This window comes from Apostichopus japonicus, chromosome 3 (assembly GCF_037975245.1).
Source record: "Apostichopus japonicus isolate 1M-3 chromosome 3, ASM3797524v1, whole genome shotgun sequence".
In the NCBI taxonomy this organism is placed as follows: Eukaryota; Metazoa; Echinodermata; class Holothuroidea; order Aspidochirotida; family Stichopodidae; genus Apostichopus; species Apostichopus japonicus.
In genome coordinates, this window is record NC_092563.1 from 18711926 (window position 1) to 18734707 (window position 22782).

General features: G+C 38.9%; 1 protein-coding gene and 1 long non-coding RNA gene across 2 annotated transcripts in view; one reads left to right on the plus strand and one right to left on the minus strand.

Annotated features, from left to right (window-relative positions):
- Nucleotides 1–22782, minus strand: part of LOC139965340 (uncharacterized) — a 146409-nt gene that overhangs the window by 30084 nt on the left and 93543 nt on the right. The window lies entirely within an intron of this gene.
- The window catches only part of LOC139965332 (Y+L amino acid transporter 2-like), a 32850-nt gene continuing 10753 nt past the window's right edge, over nucleotides 686–22782 (plus strand). Inside the window, exons 1-7 of the mRNA XM_071967579.1 lie at nucleotides 686–848; nucleotides 13586–14082; nucleotides 16417–16542; nucleotides 18164–18263; nucleotides 19655–19699; nucleotides 20488–20611; nucleotides 21259–21362. Coding sequence (XP_071823680.1) covers nucleotides 13629–14082; nucleotides 16417–16542; nucleotides 18164–18263; nucleotides 19655–19699; nucleotides 20488–20611; nucleotides 21259–21362 — 953 coding nt within the window. The 5' untranslated portion in view covers nucleotides 686–848; nucleotides 13586–13628. The remainder of the gene's footprint in view (nucleotides 849–13585; nucleotides 14083–16416; nucleotides 16543–18163; nucleotides 18264–19654; nucleotides 19700–20487; nucleotides 20612–21258; nucleotides 21363–22782) is intronic.

Here is a 22782-nt window from a genome sequence, read left to right on the forward strand (position 1 = left end):
TCCAGCCCGTTTTCATCATTCGTGTACAATGATGTTAATAGGCAAGAGCTCACTATTGGGAAAGGGACAGACTGACAGAGGCTGTTAAATGAGGACGCTAAACTAAAACGATGATTTTAGGGAGCTCTGGTCATCGGCGTATACATTAACCTGGACCGACTACGTCAATGGGCAGACGTGCAAACAACGTACCGATTTAATAAGAACGATTATTCCTTACGACAAGAGGAGAAGCCGTTTACACGTACCGACAAAATCGTACACGACAAATTGGCTAAAAACAAAATCGCAGACGATTTTGTCATGTCGTTTAAATGCACCTTAAATTAATGAATCTATAAGACTCTAAAAATAGATGTAAGAATAATAGCCAGGGTCCATACAGATCAAACGTTTCTTATGAGACGGAAAGTAAATCTAAACAACGTTATCATAGGTAACTATTCTCATATTTACTGTAAAAGCCCGTTATAGCGGCGTTCTGTTGTCTACGGAACGCTTATCTCTTGGAATTGACAAACTTAACATGCGTGAAGCACCAGGAAGCCCGTTGCCATGGTTGGTACGTTTCCATACTTCGGCGTGATCCCTCTACGTTGTCTGAACTTCGATGGCTCTGAGTTTCTTGTAATATACAGAGAGAACTAAGATACTCGGAGCTACACGTTACGTACACTCTCTGGTTCTCTCTCTAGCTTGCAGTACTGATGAAGCATTGACGGTCACGATACAGCAGCAATCTGAAGTATTCTCGTAGATTGAAATTGTTAAACCATTTTATCGTTTATCATCTATATCCTGTTTTCAGCTCCTTGAAGCAGCAGTTTTTACGGGTAAACATTTCAGAGGTGTGTATTTGTTTAATTTTGCAAGACGCTTTGAACTTGACTTTTCATAGTATTAACGTCAACATCGACCTAGGCATAAGTAGCATAGCCTAGGTCTAGGCATTGTAGGCCTACTAACGTTGATTACATCTATAAAATAGGCCTATGCTCAAGGGCGGCGGAACCGGGGGGGGCACAGGGGGCACGTGCCCCCCACTTTTCCTCAGGTTAAAAATGTGCCCTTTTTCCACCTAAAAATTTTTAAATAAAAAAAGAGTTTACAAAGCGAAACCCACGTCGAATGAAATATTTCGGGAAGTTTTAAATGTTTACTACCACAGGCGTAGGAGCCCAATTTGATTGGGGTGGGGGGGGGGGGGCTGTAACGACTTGCCCGAAAAATATTACCAATAACATACAATCATTTGCCGTGTTATAACCCTTCCAAATTGGTTATAATTATTGGGAAAGTCGTTACAATAATAATTATCATAATATCAGTTTAAACATTGAAAAACACATAGAAAATTATTTTTCTTTCAGTATTTTGACATATTTCATTTGCTTTCATGCATGTATCGATCGCGTGTGCAGGGACTTGGACTTTATAATGATTTCACCTCATTTTATCTTTCTCCTTGTTTCCCAATTTGCACATTAGATATTGCAGTGCTAGTATGCATTGTTTCCTTGAAGGGGGGGGGGGGGGGTGGCGTTGATGGAGTGATGTGTATACGCAAGTAAGATAATACAATAAGAGTTATAAAGGGTACTAAATATCAGGCTGCATCAGTCCAATCGAATTTCTGCAAAGTGCCCTTCGACGTTGGTGCCCCCCAGATTTAAAGTGCTTCCGCCGCCCTTGCCTATGCTTAAAATTAGGTGACCGTTAAGTCACCAAGTACATCAGTTTGAACAAATTAGGATCGTTATCAAAAGTACTTTCTATTCATCGCTGCTTTCAACCATGCCTATTGTCATTCTCATATATTCATAAAAACTGAGGTGGCGTTAGTGTCCAACGCCGATTATCCTTTTTTCTATCTTCTGTTTGGAGGAGCATATGTCCAAAAAGTTAGGGCTATAGCCTAAGATTGTTGTTGCTAGGCTATAGGCCTAAACTAACCTAGTACTGAAACATAGGCAACAATGCCTCAAAGTTCCAGTGATACGCTCTGATTATACGAAGGCTGTAGTATACCTCTAACCTAGGTCTATATATAGGCCGATGCTCACTTCGAAATCTGAGATCAAATGTAATAACTAATAATATATTAGGATAAAACATGACCAACCTACAAAGAGTTAACCTCACCTCGGCCTATAGGCCCATAATACATTTGAGTGGTTTGTAATAAGTTAGGCATAAGGTAGATCCCATATCGTCGGGCTGGGATGAGATGAAATAATTTTATATTGGGCGTAGGCTAGTTGCACACATATATGTGGATTAGCCTACGGTAGACCAAGTTATACTGATACTGTGATAGGCCGAGGATATATATGTATGACGAGTGCAACCTTGCCAAATATTTTACAGTATAAAATCATACAATTAATGACACATTTAAGTATCAGGGAGGGAGAAGGGGGGGGGGTGGAGTGTATATATCAGGTCTATGTTGTTGTTGAAATAACCTCGATGACTACTGTTTGTGCTTGCGTAGTAACCAGACTCACATCCGTTCAAAGGAAACTTCACAAAATACAGAACATTGAATTATTCTAATCTAAATCTGCTCCAGAAGAAGAGATCGTGGTCAATGAGATAAACACACCAACACATAAAAAACACACTGAAAACAGATTCCAAGTTGTTATTGTTGTTAACTAGAAGCATTTAATAAAACCCTTTACCAGTGAAGTTTATATTTACATTCATCCTCTAAAGCTGTTAATAATTTTTCAACTGAATTGCTAATTACTTCGTAAACTGGTTAGTGTTCTGATATTAAATTATAAGTCATTTTATTGTTGGAGAGTCCGGCAAGGGAACTGACATAAGGCTACCACAGCTTCCTTGTCTAATTGTGGTTGAAAAGCATGTATATCTGAATCTTCAATATTTGACCTTCCACATAATGCATTAATTAATGTTGACATTGAAGTATTGTAAACTTATCTTAGTACAGAAGACAATTAGATGCTACGCTCTGCTTTCATAAGTTTGTCTTTTCTGTTGTGTCTCGTGTTGTTGTGAAGTATCCACATACCTGATTGAAGTAAGCAGCCTTGCACTAACAGCACATTTATACAAAAACATATTTCGTAGAAGTAGAAGGCTGTAATACTAATTAAGAACCAACTGTAACAACCAGTAACAACCATTACTGTAGGTAATAAATATCGTAAAACAACACCCCCTCTTTTCAGATCAAGTTGATTAGTATACTTCCTAAACAATAACTACACTGTAAACTTAATTTGGTCCACCGACTAACATAACGTTAGTCCATCTGGTGCCTCTACCGACTAACATAGCCTTAGTCAGTTGCTATACCGACTAATTTATTCCTTAGTCAGTTGGATTTCTTAGTCGGTCATCTTAGTCCGTCAACTTAGCCAATCAACAATATCTTAGTCGGTAAATGTATATTAGTCAGTTACATTAGTTGGTGACATTAGTCGTTCTTTACCGACTAATTTATATGAGCCACTGACTAGTTTATAGCAGGTTTTACATTAGTCAGGATGGTGCCTCTCCCGACTAACCTTTCTTAGTCGGTATCGACTGACTAGAATCACTGAAAGAATTAAACCCGACTAGTTTCACTGACTAGAAAGAAAAAGGAGCAGAAGAAACACAAATAATGTGTACGTTGGCAGTATTTATTTCTGATAAAACTTCTGATGTCTACAAAAGCTGACTTTCGACAGATGGAGAAGAAATCACTGTAAACAAAAATCTGAAAATATGATTTTATTCCAACAAAGTTAAGACAAGTTAATGGATCAAACATGATTCGCAAAAGTATAGCACTGCACAATAATGCAAAGTTGAATCTTGGGCAAGGGTTCCTCATGACTTTCGTTTAAAAGTGGTACCCCAAATCGACACCAGTTAAGTCTTCACGAACAAAGAGTGTTTCTCTTAACTACAAATGGCCTCCCACTTGTCTTCAGGAAGCCAAAAATCTGCACCATTATTGACCTGTGAACAGAAAATATGATATACGTGTAAGCACAGATACAGATATAGCACATGATAACTCACATTATCATAAACATACATTTACATTAAAATTTTATAACATATTGGGAGGTATACATTTAAATCTAGGTCCCTCAAATTATAAGCCAGGAATAGCAGCGTTACCAAATAATTATTAGCTTTGCACAGCATAACACCAAGTTATTTTTCAAAGCTTAATAATCATGTTAATCATGTTAATAATGATCCCAATAGACCGGGAGCGCAGAGGGTTTGGTTAGCTGGGAAGGTAAACAATTGCGAGTGAGTTTAACTATTGTACCAACTGTTTAATAATATTAAAGGTACTTTTCATAACCTGTTTTAAAAAAACAGTCTGGTATATCATATACGTGCAAGCCTCAATAGTTTGGTCAAATTTTTACTGATCTGTAGAGCGGCAGTCCAGAGGGTTTGGTTAGCTGGGAAGTAACCAATTGCCTGGTACATCACAATGTTCACAATGCATTCCTGTATATGAAACCAGACGACTGGCAAACCGGCTGTGGTGGGTGTGGCTGGGAGAGCAATTTTAAAGTCACCTGATAGCTAACCTAGATCAGTTTTCATGGTAACACATCAAAGTAAGTACATTGTGTCAGGTATGGCCCCAAGAGCAACAAATGGCCATTGCCAGTAATTATTGGTGGTGGGGTACCCCTGCCAGTGATCTATAATTGACCCCTCACGGCTGACCTAGACGTCAGCTCATGAGGTAACCACTTGAAACCTACTGGAAAATGTTGGTTAGGACTTCAGATACAACTGATGGGCATTGCCAGTAATTTTTATTGGTGGGGTACCCCTGCCAGTAGACCCCCAAAATGCCCATCCCCTCATTGACCTAGGTAAGCTCATAAGGTAACCAGTTGAAACCTACTGGAAAATGATAGGTATTACTTCAAATGTAAGTGATGGGCATTTCCAGTCATTTACATTGATGGGGTAACCCTGCCAGTAGACCCCAAAAATGCCCATCCCCTCATTGACCTAGGTAAGCTCATAAGGTAACCAGTTGAAACCTACTGGAAAATGATAGGTATTACTTCAAATGTAAGTGATGGGCATTTCCAGTCATTTCAATTGATGGGGTTACCCTGCCAGTAGACCCCCAAAATGCCCATCCCGCATTGACCTAGATGAGCTCATGAGATAACCAGTTGAAAACTTCTGTAAAAAGATTGGCAGGACTCTATATGTAACGGATGGGCATTTCCAGTAGTTTATATTAGTGGGGTACCCCTACCAGTAGACCCCCAAAATGCCCCCCCCCCCTCATTGATCTAGGTCAGCTCATGATTTAACCAGTTGAAAACTACTGGAAAATGATAGGTATCACTTCATATGTAAGGGATGGGCATTTCCAGTAATTTATATTGGTGGGCCACCACTGCCAGAGTCCCCCCTTATTAAACTAGGTGGGCTTTTGGTGTGACCAATTGAAAACTACTGGAAAATGATAGGTAGGACTCCAGATTAAAGGAGAGTGATTTCCAGTTATTTCCACTGGTTGGGTACCCCTGTCCATTTTCCCAACATCTCCAAACACTGTCTAACATTATATTATAGCTCACACCCAAAGACTCCCCTTAACACCCCAGATACAGTGTAACCACTCATAGGTGGCCTCAAATGACTGAATACAACCTGTGTGGTTATTCAGGAAGTATGTTCTTGACAGTCAACGTTCATTTCATTCAGCTGTTCTGAAGTGGTCCGTTCAAGTTACCGTAGCTTTACTAATGCCAATGTGATTGTCTGATTGAAACATGTGGTCCATGCCAGTGGCACCAGCCTGTTTCCAGGTGTCAAGGAAAAATATGTTAATGTTGGTGAATGATTCACTGTTTGTGATTTTTGTTGCCAAACCAATTTCTCTCAGCATGGGGACATTTTTTGTGAAAAACCATAAAACATTAATCTACGACCTATGACCTGAAACTTGGTTTCTTTTAAAGTAGTTTTCAATTGATCACACCATTAGCTCACCTATGTAAATAAGGGGGAGGCGGACTCTGGCAGTGGTGGCCCACCAATATAAAATACTGGAAATGCCCATCCCTTATATATGAAGTGATACCTATCATTTTCCAGTAGGTTTCAACTGGTCAAATCATGAGCTCACCTAGATCAATGAGGGGATGGGCATTTTGGGGGTCTACTGGCAGGGGTACCCCACTAATATTAATTTCTGGAAATGCCCATCCCTTACATATGAAGTGATACCTATCATTTCCAGTAGGTTTCAACTGGTTACCTCATGAAACTCACCTAGGTCAATGAGGGGATGGGGCATTTTGGGGGTCTACTGGCAGGGGTACCCCCAATATAGATGACTGGAAATGCCCATCCCTTGCATATAAAGTGATACCTATCATTTTCCAGTAAGTTTTCAACTGGTTACATCATGAGCTGACCTAGGTCAATGTGGGGATGGGCATTTTGGGGGTCTACTGGCAGGGGTACCCCACCAATAAAAATTACTGGCAATGCCCATCAGTTGTATCTGAAGTCCTAACCAACATTTTCCAGTAGGTTTCAAGTGGTTACCTCATGAGCTGACCTAGGTCAGCCGTGAGGGGTCAATTATTGATCACTGGCAGGGGTACCCCACCACCAATAATTACTGGCGATGGCCATTTGTTGCTCTTGGGGCCATACCTGACACACTTTTCTTACTTTGATGTGGTTACCATGAAAGCTGATCTAGGTTAGCTATTAGGTGACTTTAAAATTGCTCTCCCAGCCACACCCACCACAGTCGGTTTGCCAGTCGTCTGGTTTCATATACAGGAATGCATTGTGAACATTGTGATGTACCAGGCAATTGGTTACCTTCCCAGCTAACCAAACCCTCTGGACTGCCGCTCTACAGATCAGTAAAAATTTGACCAAACTATTGAGGCTTGCACGTATATGATATACCAGACTGTTTTTTTAAAACAGGTTATGAAAAGTACCTTTAATATTATTAAACAGTTGGTACAATAGTTAAACTCACTCTCTCATCTCTTTTCTCTATGGTACTTGTTCATTTGCTTTTTGGACTCTCGGATAAACTCTTTTGTTCTGCGAAGGGTACCAATATATCATCTTAAAACATGTCTTTAAGCCATATATAACACAGTTCTCCTCTTCTGTTGTTGCCTCCACACTGGCGTCATACATCACAGGAAACCTCACCCTTGACTTGGATATTTGGCTTTTCAATTCTTCCTGGAAAAAAGAAACAGCAAAGTATTCATCATTTGAAAAAAAATAAAAATAAAGTTGTCACCACAAAGTTATGTGAGATTTGCTTCCACTATAGTCTCAAAAAACAATCCCAAAGTTTGAAGCAGACTGTATAAAGCTGAAAATTTGAATGAGAGTGTCATCACCATTGCAACCAGAATCAAATGCCCAGAATACAAAGATAATAAAACATGGGCTAAATCTTTGTTTGTTTTTATGATCTTTAACAATATAAAATTTTAGAAACACAAATGCACTGAGCCAACTTATTTATAGGCCCAATCGTTTTTAGTTTTTATTTTGCTTGCTCACATAACAAGCCTGTTTAGACCTAGGCTAGAGAAGAATCAGTACTTTGTTACACTAAGTTTGTCTTTCGGTCGTTTTGATTTAGTCTTACTAGTAGTACTAAAGTATATAATGGACCGGCGAAGACTAGAGAATACCCAGAGTTTTAGCAACTGCGTTAAACTGTATGATCTGATCTATTATTTACGTCAATGAGTTTCATTCAATCTGGGATCAAACAAAAAAAGAGAAAACTAATTAATCTTAACCTTTAAACTTTGCTACTAAACAGATATGCTTGAATTACAAATAAATGTCAAAAAAACCTCATAATCTACGAATCGATGCATATACATAAACAGAATAATTTGAATTCGCGCAAGTGAACCCTACACTACATTGGACAGAAAAAATGTGCAATTAGACCAAACTAAACATACTAAATTTTCCGTTACTTCTACATAAAATATCAATACAAATACAACAACTTACTCTTTTGGCAGTAAACTAAAAGCACAAGTTATAATAACTTCAGACTATCAAGCTTTCCTGAGAAAAAAACGGTTAATACTTCTTACAGTAAACAAGTAGACCGTGAAGGAATGTCGTAATTGTTTCCTGGGCGTGACCGGAAATTAAATACTAAAAAATGATAAATGAATAGGTTAAATAGAACTGAAGCGTGCATCCTGACTGCTCGGAACATGTAATACTGGTGACTAGCCAACATAATTTGTTCAGCCTACTGTGACTGTAAGTTTGAAGGTCTAGCCTTGCTTATTCAATATCACATAGCCTACCCATTTAGATTCACATGGGAAATTATAGGAAATCTTTACCAAATGAGTGTAGACTTCAAATAAACTATTGAGACTTATAGTCCCAGCATTTGTTTGGGAATAAATTAGAAGATTATGTGCCACTGTTCAATCTAGCCCAATACACACATAACACATTGTTAATTGGTGTTTAGAATGCACACTTAAGTGTTGAGAATGCACTGCAGTACCCAGTAGAAGCCTATAGGCTACTCACTGTCATTGCACTTGTGTGTTGCGAAACGCCAGCGTAGCGTTACACTAACCATAATACAGTACTAGTGCCAGTGGCCTAACAATTAACTTAATTTTACCTTCAAGTTAGAGGAATAACAGGTAGGCCGATGATGGCAGTCAATACCTCCATTCTTCTAAAGACCTTCTTGGGTGATTTACGGTTGAAAGTTGCTTAGAGTGATCGTATGAAACTATGCCAAGCCCAGCAAGCTGCCGTTGCCTCTCGGTTTCGAAATTGAATTGAATCGAATTGGGTTAAAATACATTAGTCCGTCGACACCGACTAAGCTACGATTATGGCGTAAATCGGGTGTCCGTATCGTTCTTAGTCCATGGGTTAAAATACCTTAGTCCGTCGCCACCGACTAAGCTGCTATTATATTTTCCTTAGTCAGTGTAAACTGACTAAGAAGCAGTGATGAAACGAAGATTTTTGCTAGTTCGTGTGCATTGACTAACGTTACAGACTAACTTAACGTTAGTCCGTGGCAATATTGACTAGTTTATTTTTTCAGTGTACGTTCGACCCATCTAGTTTCATACAGCGATTGAAGGGATCCTCCAAGTTCATTATTTCGGGTTAAGTTCAAGGCCATTTTAAGAGTCAGTTTCTGTGTTACAGGTCGTAAAAAAATTGTTACTCTTTTTTACCGTATTTCGGACTACAGGGATCATTGAGGCATGAACCAAATTTACGGCATGTGCAGAACAGTGATAAAACTCTGCGCATAGACAGTACTGCTTAACAAATGCGCACGTACCAACATATTCAGAGCTCATTACGCCTGCCCCATGATAACTTTGTCCAATTGCTGCATCAAATGATAAGCCACTATTTCCAATTTCTCTCACAGTGACTTTAGCAATGACATTCCCTGTAAGTCTTGACTTTTCAAAGCTTGGAGACTTTTTATTTTCTTTATAACAGTTCTCCAAATATTCTACCATTGTCTTCGAGATTTTTTCCCCTATAACCTTCTCATTGCTGTCAATTTGGCTATATTATATTTCAATGATTGTGATAAAATCCTCCTTAACGGATTTATTATCTTTGTGGTAGTATCGCAAACATATGACAAGCTGCTCAATCGAAGATAACCTTCATTGCTTCATCTGCCATAATGACATAGAACCCTGACTCTTTGACACGACTGATGATTTGTTCCTTTATCTCTTCCCCGACACAATCATATGTATAACTGCGTTCCTTGGAGCGCTAACGATCTGTTCTTTAAGGTCCGTGTCACCACGTTGAACACGATACCTTCAGAGACGTCTGAATGTTCCTTCTCCCTTTTCCACGACCATAGGCGCGATGTTATCTCTGTCCCTCAGTGCAATATTGTTCCTGCCGCCAAAAAAAATCACGGTTTCAACAAGTAGTTTCATTTTTTTTTCTCGATTTTCCTCGCAAATCTTACGATGACAAGAATTAATAGATTTGTAGACATTTGTGTTCCTGCCTTGAACTGAGGGGAATTCGTGGCATTTGGCTGCAGCAGATTGTGAAATTCTGTAGTAATATGTATATTGAGATCACCCGTCGTACTAGTAATACTGTCATATTCGGTTGAAGGTTTAGTAACTAATTTACCCAGAGCAACGTTGGTGCGATTGTGGGTTTCTTGTGCTTCAGCCAAGACACATGTTTTTGAAAAGAATTGCCCCGGTGGTTTCACTATATGGAAAAATCAGAAAACTTGTCGAGATGAGCTTGATGAATGCCATTTGTACGCATTACTGTTTCCTTTGTTCTGGAAAAAAGAACGGCCATTTAAATCCAGGTGGTGCTGTCCACTTAGTGTTTAAGATGTGTGTTTTTTTCATAGGTCTGTTGACTTAACTTTACCCAGTAAAAATCTACCGATACATTACTCCGATGACATGATAGAACTACTGGTAGGTTCCCCTGTTACAACTTGTTGCAGTAGGGGTTGGTTATTGGTAGTTTTGTCTGAGGCTGATGATGAAAAACCAGCATTACTGGTTGTCACAGACTTAGCTGAACCTTTGAAGGAGAATTTCGTCTGTTTTATTGTGACCATTTTATTTGGTGCATGGGGGTATTTCTGGACAATTACTTGAGCCTTGCAAATGTGAGGCTTCATGGCCATCAGTTGTGGACTCTGTTGTTTGAGATAAGAAACAAAAGATATATACACCACTACCACATGCAACCCATGACCTATTTGCCTTGTGAATGAAACCATTTGGTACTGTGGCAGTTCGAAAGAAGAACAACACGAAAACTTGACCAACCCCTTCACTTCCCCTTATAAATATAACAGAAGGGATACATAGGCTGACTATTTTTCGATCAATCTGTCAATTAATTCATCTTAAATGTCATAATGGGGCTACTTTGCATAGGGAAGCAGGATTTGGGGACCAGATAGGATATTATATATAAAAAAAAACAGACGTAGAGCTTTAGCTTACAGCAACACACCTATGAAAAGTGAAACTGCTACAAAGCCTCATTCCTAATTTTCATGTTTCTCCCATTTGAGACCGTTACCATCGATGATCTGAACCAAACTTCTATCCTCTCAGCAGCTCTTGACTCCTTTAGCCTGTTGTACAGGATGATTGGTTCTACGCCACAAATTGAATTGCAACTTCATGATTCTTCGACCAAATGCTTTTGAATGACATAATAAGTCCTCTTTGACCTCATGATGATCACAATTTCAAACAAAACAGCTGAACCCACGGTCAAAAGAAAGATTTTCAATCACTTCAGTTAAGAATGTCGTTACACACGCAGAGAACTTCTCTTTTCGTGCCTGGCAGTTTGCGGCCCTCAAATTTTCACAAAACATAAATAAAAGCCGATATATTGTGAGCACTTGATAATTATTTCCAATGTTGCAGACGATAAGCTCCACTTCTTAGCCTAACAGAATCAGGCAAAAGCTTGTTTTTCAACGTTTGTATCCGCTAACCCAAGAAAAGGTTAGGCTTAGCCTACGTAAGCCGTTATACTTATTAGCAACGGCTGATAAGTATTTCACTTTAGACTGTTTCGTAACATATAATTTACTCTGGTAGCCATTTTGAGAGGAAAAAACTTCAAGTGAAGGTTATTGTATGATGCTATGCCTTTCCTGCAAGGCGTATACATGAAAAGATGACGAATTTTAAATGATCTGAATGAAGCAGACAAAAGAAACATACCTGCTCTTTTCATTGTGTTTAAGTTAGCAAGTACAGTGTAATGATGAAACTACGGTCAAACCGTGTCATCGTGGAGATAACGCAATGCTTAGCATGTATGTGGTCTACCGTTACACTATATACGTAGCTCACATTCTTTCACATCAAAGAACGAACGTGCATCAGAGCGTGCAGATAAATCTACGTGGCCAAATGGAGATGCACTCAGTGAGCTAAATTGAACAATATTAAGAGTATTGTATTACGTAGCAGACGAACTTTCAGGGGAAGATTTTTAGTAAAATTTTATTTTTCGGGGTACTCAAAGGGGGGACTCTCACTCTTTCATTCACTTGTAGCTCAGGAAGATTTCTTCACCGCCTTCATGCCATGCAATTCTCTGGTGTTTCCTGTCGTTCATTGTTTCTGCAATCAATTGTCGTTGCTTGTTGCTGCTGAACTTACATAGCTGGAATTCAATTCATCAACCGATATACCTAATTCAATTCATCTACATCACTAGCATTGGGTAATCGACTGAGTGTGTCTGCCAATATAACGTCTGCTCCTTTCTCGTAAACCACCTGAACGTTATATCCCTGAAGACTCACGATCATTCTCTGCAGTCTTGATGGAGCACTCCATATTGGCTTTCTAAAAATCATCTCCAATGGTTTGTGGTCACTCCTCACAATAAAGTCCTTTCCATATACATGTATGGAACCTTGTTATACCGGAGACAATGGCATCAGCTTCCTTCTCGATGTTAGCATAGTTACGTTACGACTGACTAAGTCTCTGTGGTGCAAATGCATATGGATTGCCAATCTGTGAGAGACATGCCCCCTCCTTCAACTTGTGACGCATCAATCTCAAGAATGATGTCATGGCTTGGGTTATAGTATTGCAGATTCATATGTCATAGTAGTCTCTCCTGCTTCTTTTAGTTTGCATCTTGTTTGGGTCTGGCTTTGCCCCTTCATCAGTGCACACTGAACCAAAGAACACAAATTTGTGAGTTGGAATAATACATTTCTTACTGTTAAATGCAAGATTGTCCTTTGCAGCAACTTCCATTAGATTCTGTAAGTTCCTATCATGATCATGGTTATCTCTGCCATAAATTAGGATGTCATCAGCAATGGCACATGCTCTATGATATTGTTCATCGTTTGCAAGAACTTGTCTTGGCGATCCTTCAAACCAAAAGGAAGTCTTTTATACATGTAACTTCCAAATGGAGTTCTAAAGGTTGTCAATTGTCTTGATTCTTTCTAAGTGAACTCCCCAGTATCCTGATTTTGCATCTAATTTAGAAAAGACTTTGGCGTTTGCCAATTGCCAGTTGGGTGCAATCTCCTGCAGGGTTGGGGTTTTGTGTGGGCACCTGTTTATAGCATTGTTTGACATTCTGACATCTAGACATAGTTTTAGTGTTCATACTTTTAACGTGCACTTATTCATCCAATAATGATTTTTCCCTCTGAACTTCAAGGGTTCAACAGGTTATCTCAAATGGTGGAAAACCAAAATAATATTCACATTATATAAACAATGTCATGTGAGGCTGAACAAATACTTAAGGGCTATTGCTCTCTGGATATTGAAACATTTTGGTTTAAAATTCTATACTGTAAAAAAATTATGAGTGAACGACATGCTTGATGCTCACAAGGGATTGCTATACACACCTTTCGGGTTCTAACTTTATGATTGGACACATTTAACTCACTTGCTCTACATTAGTCAGATACAGTTACAGTATTTTTAATTTTGAAAAAAATTGTATGGCAAGGAATCACAAGGCTAACTAGCTTTCTGGTTCTTTCTGTTAGGTAATCACCCCAGCTTGTAGTCAAGTCACCAGAAGCCAGCACAATGAACAGAAATACCGTGAACGGTAATAAGGTGGATGAGAAAGTTCGTCTCGTCAAACAGGTCAATGTTTTCGACTGCGTTGCTCTTGTTACTGGTATCATCATCGGTTCCGGTATATTTTTGTCCCCAAAAGGCATCCTTGAAAATACTGGCACTGTAGGATGGGCTTTGATGGTATGGGTTCTTTGTGGTATTTTTACCTTCGTGGGAGCTCTTTGCTATGCTGAACTTGGGACCAGTATTGATAAATCAGGGGGTGATTATACCTACTTACGGATCCTTCAACCAATTTTGGGTTTCCTGAGAGTCTGGACTATGATTCTAGCTGTAAGCACCGTTCCTTGGACCGTTCTCGCTATCACTGCAGCCAGGAATATTACAGCATCCCTTATTGACGCAGATTGTGATGTTGACAAAAAGGCCGCCACTCAGATATTGGCTGCGTGCATCCTAGGTGAGTGAGCCACTATGTAAACTAAGTATATATATATATATATATATATATATTTATATATATATAATTTTTTTTTTTTTTTTTTTTTTGGGGGGGGTCAAAATTTTCTTCTGAAGGTTTGGCTTTTATCAGTTATTTAAGTTAATTGACGTTCATAAAGAGAAATTTGGAATGTGTAAATGCATATTCTGTACAGCAAGACATCGCCGTTCGTATATATCAATCTTGTGCTGTATGCAGTGGCGTCGCCAAGGGGGGGCCAGGGGGGGCACGTGCCCCCCCTGGAAAACCTAGTGCCCCCCCGGGTGCCCCCCCATCTGAGATTTGGGTTGGTAAAAAAATATATATATATTTTGTTATATTCAACTCCCATCATCTGAGTTGGTTTTTCATAAGGACAAAGAAGCACAGTAATTCGTATTTTCTTCAAATGAGTTGCGAAAAAATTAACAAGTTTATCCTTGAACGTCGGGTATCGAAGTCGTAACCCGCGCCATCACAACAGGTGTCGATATTTACATTGAATGTGTCAGTGCTCACGCCATACCAGCGGATATACAAGTCCGCTTCGCGAGCTACATGACTGTGAGAAGGGAGGGTACTGCAATATGTTGCCTTGGTCTGAGGTTGACAGGTTAGGAGCTGACGAAATGTGAGAATGTGAGGGTCCGCAGGCACCATACTTGCCTATATTTGTGGACCCATATATTAATCCTGTTGTGTAAGGGGTGCAGAGGTCATTTGAGGTCAGATGCTTGTAGGAACAAATGGCGAATGTTCACACCTGCATACTGAGCCATACTCGATGTGTGATCAAACTTTGGATTGCATGGTGAGATCCCTGATAGGAGCCAATAACGATGCTGGAACCTGTTACATCTTAATAGATAATGGGCGAAAACGAGAAGGTCAAGAAAGGATTCGGGGTCATGCACACATTAATTCAACAAATGTAGCTTCTATTGATAGGGTTAGGCATAAAATCGACAGCATGTGGTTCATATCCTCCGCAAAATTCTGCGCCTTGTTAAAATCATTACCTCAAAAAGAGCAATTTCTGGAGATATCTTCAGATCGAATTTAGCATCAAATGTGGCAGCATTTTGCATCTAGCCCATCCTCCGTATGCGAAAATTTTCCAAAGGGGAGGGGGGCAGTGGCGGCGGAACCGGGGGGGGCTTGGGCGCTTGCAATCTGAGAAATTGCAGGCTTGAGACCCATATTTTAGGGCTAGGTATTCGCAGCATAAAACACTCGGGAAGTGCCGTTTCCGGCCATCTGGGGGTTTGAAAAACCCAAAATTTTCTTGTACGCTCCGCGCCAACCGATGGTGGCGCTCCGCTTAGATAGTCTCTACACATTAGTCCCCCCCCCCAATAATTTTCCCGTTCCGCCGCGCCTGGAGGGCACCCCCTCCCCTTAGACCCCTCCCCAGGACGTTGATCCGTATCCACCTAAGTGCCCCCCCATCAAATGCTGGTGCCCCCCCTGTGCCCCCCCAGACTGAAAAGTCTGGTGACGCCACTGGCTGTATGACAGCTGCAGCTGAGTTGTCCAATCCGGGTATATAGGGGACCACTATTCACTTTGGACCAATAGGGCCTAGGTGTGATACTCAGATGCTGCAGTACATGTAGGCTGTAGTAAATCCGTAGTCCCCGGTACTCGTAATTCGATTTAATTGCCCCCTCCCCCTCTTTAACTTGTGCCCCGTGTACAGTGTTCATTTTGAAACCTAGTTTTAGAGAATATCGCACCTTTAAGTAAGTACTGATACTAGCGCTTAGATCCTTGTAGTCGTCCTCATACCAAGGAGGAATCCTACTCGAATGAGACAGGAATCTATGTTCCGGCAGCTGCCAAATAAATAGACGCAACAGGAAGATTTATATGGATGATCTTCAGTCACTTTAAGTAATATAATGCAAACTTGATTCCCACATAGCAGGATATCGTAAACCTATAGTGGCGCATTATACATGTTCGTTGTTATTAACGAATTTCTCAATCGTTGGATCCTGTTGGGAAACTTTTGTATTCCACAAATTAATGTAACCATCTGGTTCTTTAAATTGGATACATGTAAAATTGGTGTATAATATTATCGTTCATGTTATGATTTTGGTGGATTAAAGCAAGAGATTATTCTTCTCGATTATACATACTTTATCTTTCCTTGAGTGTTGTATCATATGTTGCCTCCAGATTGTGACTATTGAAGACAAAATACAGCTACAGAGATAACGTAGTTACATCATATATATGTTTACATTGACGTTTTACTCTGTCTTTATTTATTTATATATTTATTTGTTTATTTTTATTTCTCCTCAGCCTGTATTATATTCGTTAACTGCTGGAGTGTGAAGCTGAGCCGAATGTTGCAAATTATCTTCACCATCGCTAAGTTTCTAGGATTGATCATTATCATCGTTGGCGGAATGTGGGCTTTGAGCCAAGGTAAAGAATTAATATACCTCATTACCAACCTCATTAACATCACAAGGATGTGATTTCATTAGGGACATCTTACAACCGAATGTTTCTATGCGATGACGTGTGTGCGTGTGTGTAGGTATGTGACACTTGCTTGTAAACACCGTAATCAAGAAGTTCATGGTGGATAAACTCCAGACTATGGTATGTGGATCCGTCTTAATGAGTACAAGAACCCTCTTCTTTTCTGAGAAGTTCAAATGTCATTTGGGGTCAACGGGGTTCAAAGTCTGAAAACTTTATAATCTCAAAAAGGGCATATTTGTTGAACTTCATACTTGGTATGTAGAATCAGCCTGGTGAGTACAACAACCCTATTGAAATTGGTGGCGGTCAAAGGTCATTTGCGAGCAACAATAGGGGTCAATAGGTTATCTCTATATTCAAATGGTCTCAAAATTGGCCTTATTCCCTGTGATTTATACTATATAGATGACTTTGACAGTAACTAAAAGAGAAATATTTCACAGGGTATAGACATGTCATGTAACTCTCATTCATTATTGACAATTATTAAAGGGATGATTGGTGGCAAAACTGATATAGCTCAATATTGGTAAAATAATATTTCCATTAGCTAGTAGAATATATCTATGTGTCTATATTTCACATGGTTAGGTTGTTCTTTCAGTATTCTGAAAAAGTTTAGGACAAAAATGTTATACTATAAACATTTTACCAGTGCAATAACTTGGTTGAAGCCCACAAGTAAGTGCTACAAATTAAGAGATACATGGTTCTCAATAAATTCTGGGACTTGCTCTACAATAGTCAGATAGTTAAGTAGAATTTGGAGCAAATTATATGGCAAAGAATCACGACACCGTCTGGCTTTCTGGTTTCATTTTAGATTCGTTATTTTGATGAAATCACACAGGCTGGAGAAGCTACTAACAGTGTTTAGGTCTATTAGCAAAAATAATTTGTCGCTTCTGAATAATGACGCCCCCCCCCACCAGATAAGCAAATGGCAGTTGTGTATATAAGCCGCATACAATGATGACGCGGCAGGCGTCCTATGAAAACAACCCGGACCTGGACCTTTTAACAGCTTTATCACATATCAACACTATAGTTAATGTTTAGAGTAATCCTTTAATAGGTTCCGAAATTCATTTCCAAAACAAAATCACATAAGCCTATAAGACACTGCAGTACAACAATTTTGTGACTGGGAGAAGAATCATGAACTAGAATAGTATAGTTATTGTTATTGACTATAGATCTAGCACAAGTCACGAGATGGCCTTTTTACTATACTATCAGACGAACATAGTCGCGTGGTATAGTTCTCTACATGTCACTGCGTTTAACAAGATTATGGACATATTATCTAGTGAGAAGATCGACATATCAACAAGGGTTACATATTTTATGCATGTCTACATTTAAACATTGTTCTCAATTAGAGTATCGCGATCGAGGAATCACTTCTTCTGATTGATGTCTTGCTGATATAGTTTTACATATTATGTTGCCACATTGTATTTACCCTTTTCAGAGTTTTACTTCCTTACTTTCTTTTTCTGTAAGAAATTAATATCATGATCAATATACATAATATACTCTTATTTCTTACATATAGGACACACAGACAGCTTTCAAAATGCGTTCGATTCTAGTGAAGTTAAATGGGTACAGTTTCCGAAGGCTTTCTATTCTGGACTTTTCGCTTACTCGGGATGGTAAGTGGTAGTAATGTTATAGTAATTATTAAATTGCTGTGCAAGGCATATGTTATGAATATAAGCGAAACTGACCCCCCCCCCAAAAAAAAAAAAAAAAAAAAAAAAATCGCAGCTTCGAGCGCTTGGTATATCAACCTGTTTGAGCGTTATTGACACGAACAGAGTAATTTAGGCTATATAATTTGCGCACTAAAGTTGTATCATTTGAATATTAGTGGGGGGGGGGGGAAACAAATTTAATCAGCGCTTATCGATTGATATGTAGGGCTGGCTGACTATGAGTTGTTATTGTCAACACCCAAGCGAGATACTGGAACGAATTCATTTTCAATAGAGTGAAACGTTGTATACCATTTCATACAAAACTATAGTTGAATAAATACCCAAGACGTTTAGGCGACTCCTCCCCTCTTGTCCCAACTTTTATCAACCTTCAGACCGTTTCTCAGTATATTCCCAATTACGTTGCAATTAATTATCAAACCACATGAGGCATCATTCTGCATTCATTACATTGGAAATTTAAATCATTTGGTTCGATAACAACAATTGACAGGATCGAGTTGGAAAGGCCACCAATACTTTAATTAAGGAGGGGTGCAATGTCCTGTAACATGTGAAATTCTTTGTGATCATGATGGTGGGCACGGATAGGGTGGGAGGGGATTGGGGCAATAGTCTACAATAGCCTGGCTACGGGCCTGGAAAATCCTACTTTGCTTATTTTTTCTCGTATTATATGTATGTTATACATGCGCACTTTAGCCCTCGATACGTATTTATGCGGTAATGAGTATAAGGTGGGTTAATACACTTAGTTTCAGTTTCAGTTTATTCTCAGCATACCCTTCGAAGAGGTAACAAAGACTGTACAATGGCATTATCAAGAAAACATAATAACAAAGGGATGACGTCAACTTACAGAACTTACAGAACTTATTGTAATGAAACAGAAGTCATAAAGAAAGTAGTAACCAGCAACTCAAATAACAACACTGACATTAAAAACCAAAAATATCACAATTATGTAAAGTTTTCATTATTTAGATTGCACGATGTACTTAAATTCTTGTGGTATTATCACATCGAAAGTACACAAATGTATGCGATGACTGTCAATTAAATATGAACTAAGTATTTGTCAAAAAAAAGCATTTGTTAAAAAATTCTGTATACTTAACACATAAATGTCACTTAACCGTAAGTTTTAAGAGTTATAAAACTATAAAGCCAAGTGGATGGGACTATAGAATATTAATTATGAGCCGCATAACCGGCTTCATGTGGGATACTCAACTGAATGATAGTACGTAAATGTAGGCGTTTTGTTTGAATATGATTACTTAATTTCGTTTTCCCTGTTTCTTTTCTGCCTAAACTTTTGAAAGGCAATTCCTTCCTCAGGTGACAGAAGAGATAGTTAATCCAGGCAGGTGAGTATGGATGCACGGTGGTTCCATAAGTGAGACTTCACTTTAACTTTTTCAGCAAAAAGGGGCGGACGTATATATTGCAGTCTCAGATGAAAGCGTTGTGATATAAACCAGTGCATCTTCTAAATATTCGAATTAGCCGATTTAGATCGAATTCTTCAAAGGTCATTGGTATACTCCGGTAGCAGTAATGTACAATTTGCAATTTACATAGTATATTTGGAAGGGCATGCACATATACTGCGCACTAGTGTTTAATATCAATGATGGTCTACACGCCAACAACTGCCTTTTTTTCTTTAAAACTGAAATGATTGCGTAACATTTGATGGATACTTCACCGATGTGAAAGGATGTTATTTTATGTTATCTTAATTTAATCAAATAAAGAGTAAGTTTAACAAACTGACTTTTTCAAAATCGAAAATCGATTTCATTGCTGGTCTGGGTTTTGTTGCATCAGTGATAAATGAAGACACCAGTATGTATGACGTCATAAATTGATTGCGTAATGTTCTTTTCCAAATAATATGAATGAAACTTTTCAAACCTTTTCCTATCTCAGGGACGTAACAAGCTATATTGAGATGGCAAATGGACCAGGTTTTTGCTTGCTCTATAATACTCCTCAAACAATCAGAGCCACAAGCATATTAAGTTTGGTTGATGGTACACAAACTTGTATGTGGGCATGGAGTATGCCAAGAGAGCAGGGGAAATGGGGGTCAATGCATGAATCTTTTTTTTTTAAATTATAAACTTCAATTTTGGTCTTATTATTGTTTCAGAAATATTCCTCTGTCGATCACTTTATCGGTAGCTATTGTAATGGTCATTTTCATGCTCACAAATGTGGCCTACTTCGCCGTCATGTCGCCTTTCGAATTATTAGCGTCTGATGCTGTAGCTCTGGTAAGTAAACAATGGGCAAAACTTATAATATAAGTAAAATATGATATGTGTACTGACCAGCAGTGTTACTTTAAAAATTCACGTGTATTACATACGGTGCGGCAAGGAATCACGTCTGGTTTTTCCGGTTTTCATTGTGTCTAAATATGACGTAACGGTTAATTGGTGAATAATTCATCGCAGTTTAAACTTATACTCTATTAATATTAAGCTGCGTTCCAGGGAACAATTCCAAAAGCTGGGGCAGATCCAAGATTTTTTGGTGGGGCTGTCCCTGAGATTGTTGAACCCCCCCCCCCCCCCGACAATGTAGAGGCTATTCTGCAGAGCACCTGCGACATAAACACAAATTAGAGTGACGCTAACTGGTGCATTTTGTGGCATATTTAGGCTATATAACTTTGGTCTATAATTCGGTCTACACGCAAAGCTGTGCCAACACTAATATTCTTACTTTTGGGTGGGGATGAAAAGAGGGCTGCACATACCCCACCCCACCCTTGAAAGGTAATTTTGATGATCTAATTTGGTATGATTCCAATTGTCATGTCCTTAAACTCATGTTATAGGTTGTATTTGTGGAAGCCTTTTTTTCGATGCTTAGTCGAATTTCTTCGCATTTTGAATATTTTGTTTCTGACTCACAGACGTTCGGTCAGAGAGTACTAGGTGGTTGGTGGTGGATCATGCCTGTTGCTGTTACATGTTCATGTATTGGCTCAATCAACGGTGGAATATTTGGAACTGCACGGTAAGTTATATACCTACCTAGCTAGCTCTTGTATGATCGGTCGCCATGTGAATGGAATTACACAATCGTTAGGAATCAGTGTAGTCTGACGTGTTTTAATTAAAATATGTAAATAAAATGAAACGCTTTTAAATTAATTCTAAATTGACCGCATGTTGTGTAGATTTATAAAGAGCAAAAAAGTGACTAATTTGACCTCTGGAAGGCTTGCATGGAACAAACAAGTAAACCCAGTCCCATCATTTACCCCTGAAGTGGGAAAGAGAAACACACACACAATGAATTTTTTTTTTTTTTGAGCTGCAATTGGCATATTTGATTTTTCCTTCATAAACACATCTGACGACTTGATCAAGTCTAAAAATGATATCATAGATTCGTAAGTTTTGAACATATCCAAATAAGACACAGTGTTTAGTATTAAATGTAAAGACAAACTTTGTTTTTCTCGATAAACAGAGCCCAACGCAAAACTTTCGTTTGTCGTTCGATAAGACTGAGTTTATCGAATTATTGCAAATTTATGCGCGAAAAACTGTGTATTTCACTCAAAAAACTCTGTTTATCGAGACAAACACAGTTTATCAGTCGATGAACTGAGTTTTTCGAATTATTGCACATTATGCGCGAAAAACTCTGTTTTTCCTTCGAAAAACTCTGTATATTGAGTAAAACACAGTTTATCAGTCGATGAACTGACTCCGCTATTCGAAAACATAATAACTGCAAATCTGTAAAACGTGGAGAGACTATTTATGATCAAACCCATTATCATCTATGTCGTGGAAAACTGATCCTTATGGCCGTTATTTCAGCCGATTCACTCAGAGATTACAGTAACTACTGTAAATCTTAAAGTTTTGTACCACAGGAAATACTGGATTGTGCTGACAAATCGGTAGAATGTGCTATTATGATTACAGTAATAACTGAGGATATTTGTAATTCCAATAAATCCCAAACAGCTGGATTTGTTAGAATAACACATATCCCCAGTTTGTATACTGTAATCCTAATAGCACATGCTACCGATTTAGAGCACGATCCAGTTTTTACTGTGGTGAAAACTCAACTTTTTCATTGGGGGGGCTCAGCCCCCCCAATGAAAAAGTTGAGTACCACATTGAGTAGAAGAACCCTATTTTTTGTGGAGGTCAAAGGTCAGTTGGGGTCACCAGGGGTCAAATAGTGAAAACCTTGTAAAACAGGATAACTCAAAAAAGGAAGGTTGGACGAATCTCATATTTAGTATGTAGATGTGACACTTTCAGTACAACATTTTATTGAGGTCAAAGGTCATTTGGGGTCACCAGACGCCAAATTGTGGAACCTTGTTTAATAGGCTACCGTATCTCTCACCGACCAGTCTATCAGATAACATGTGCGTTACGCCTCATACGAGTATTAGGCTATTGGCAAT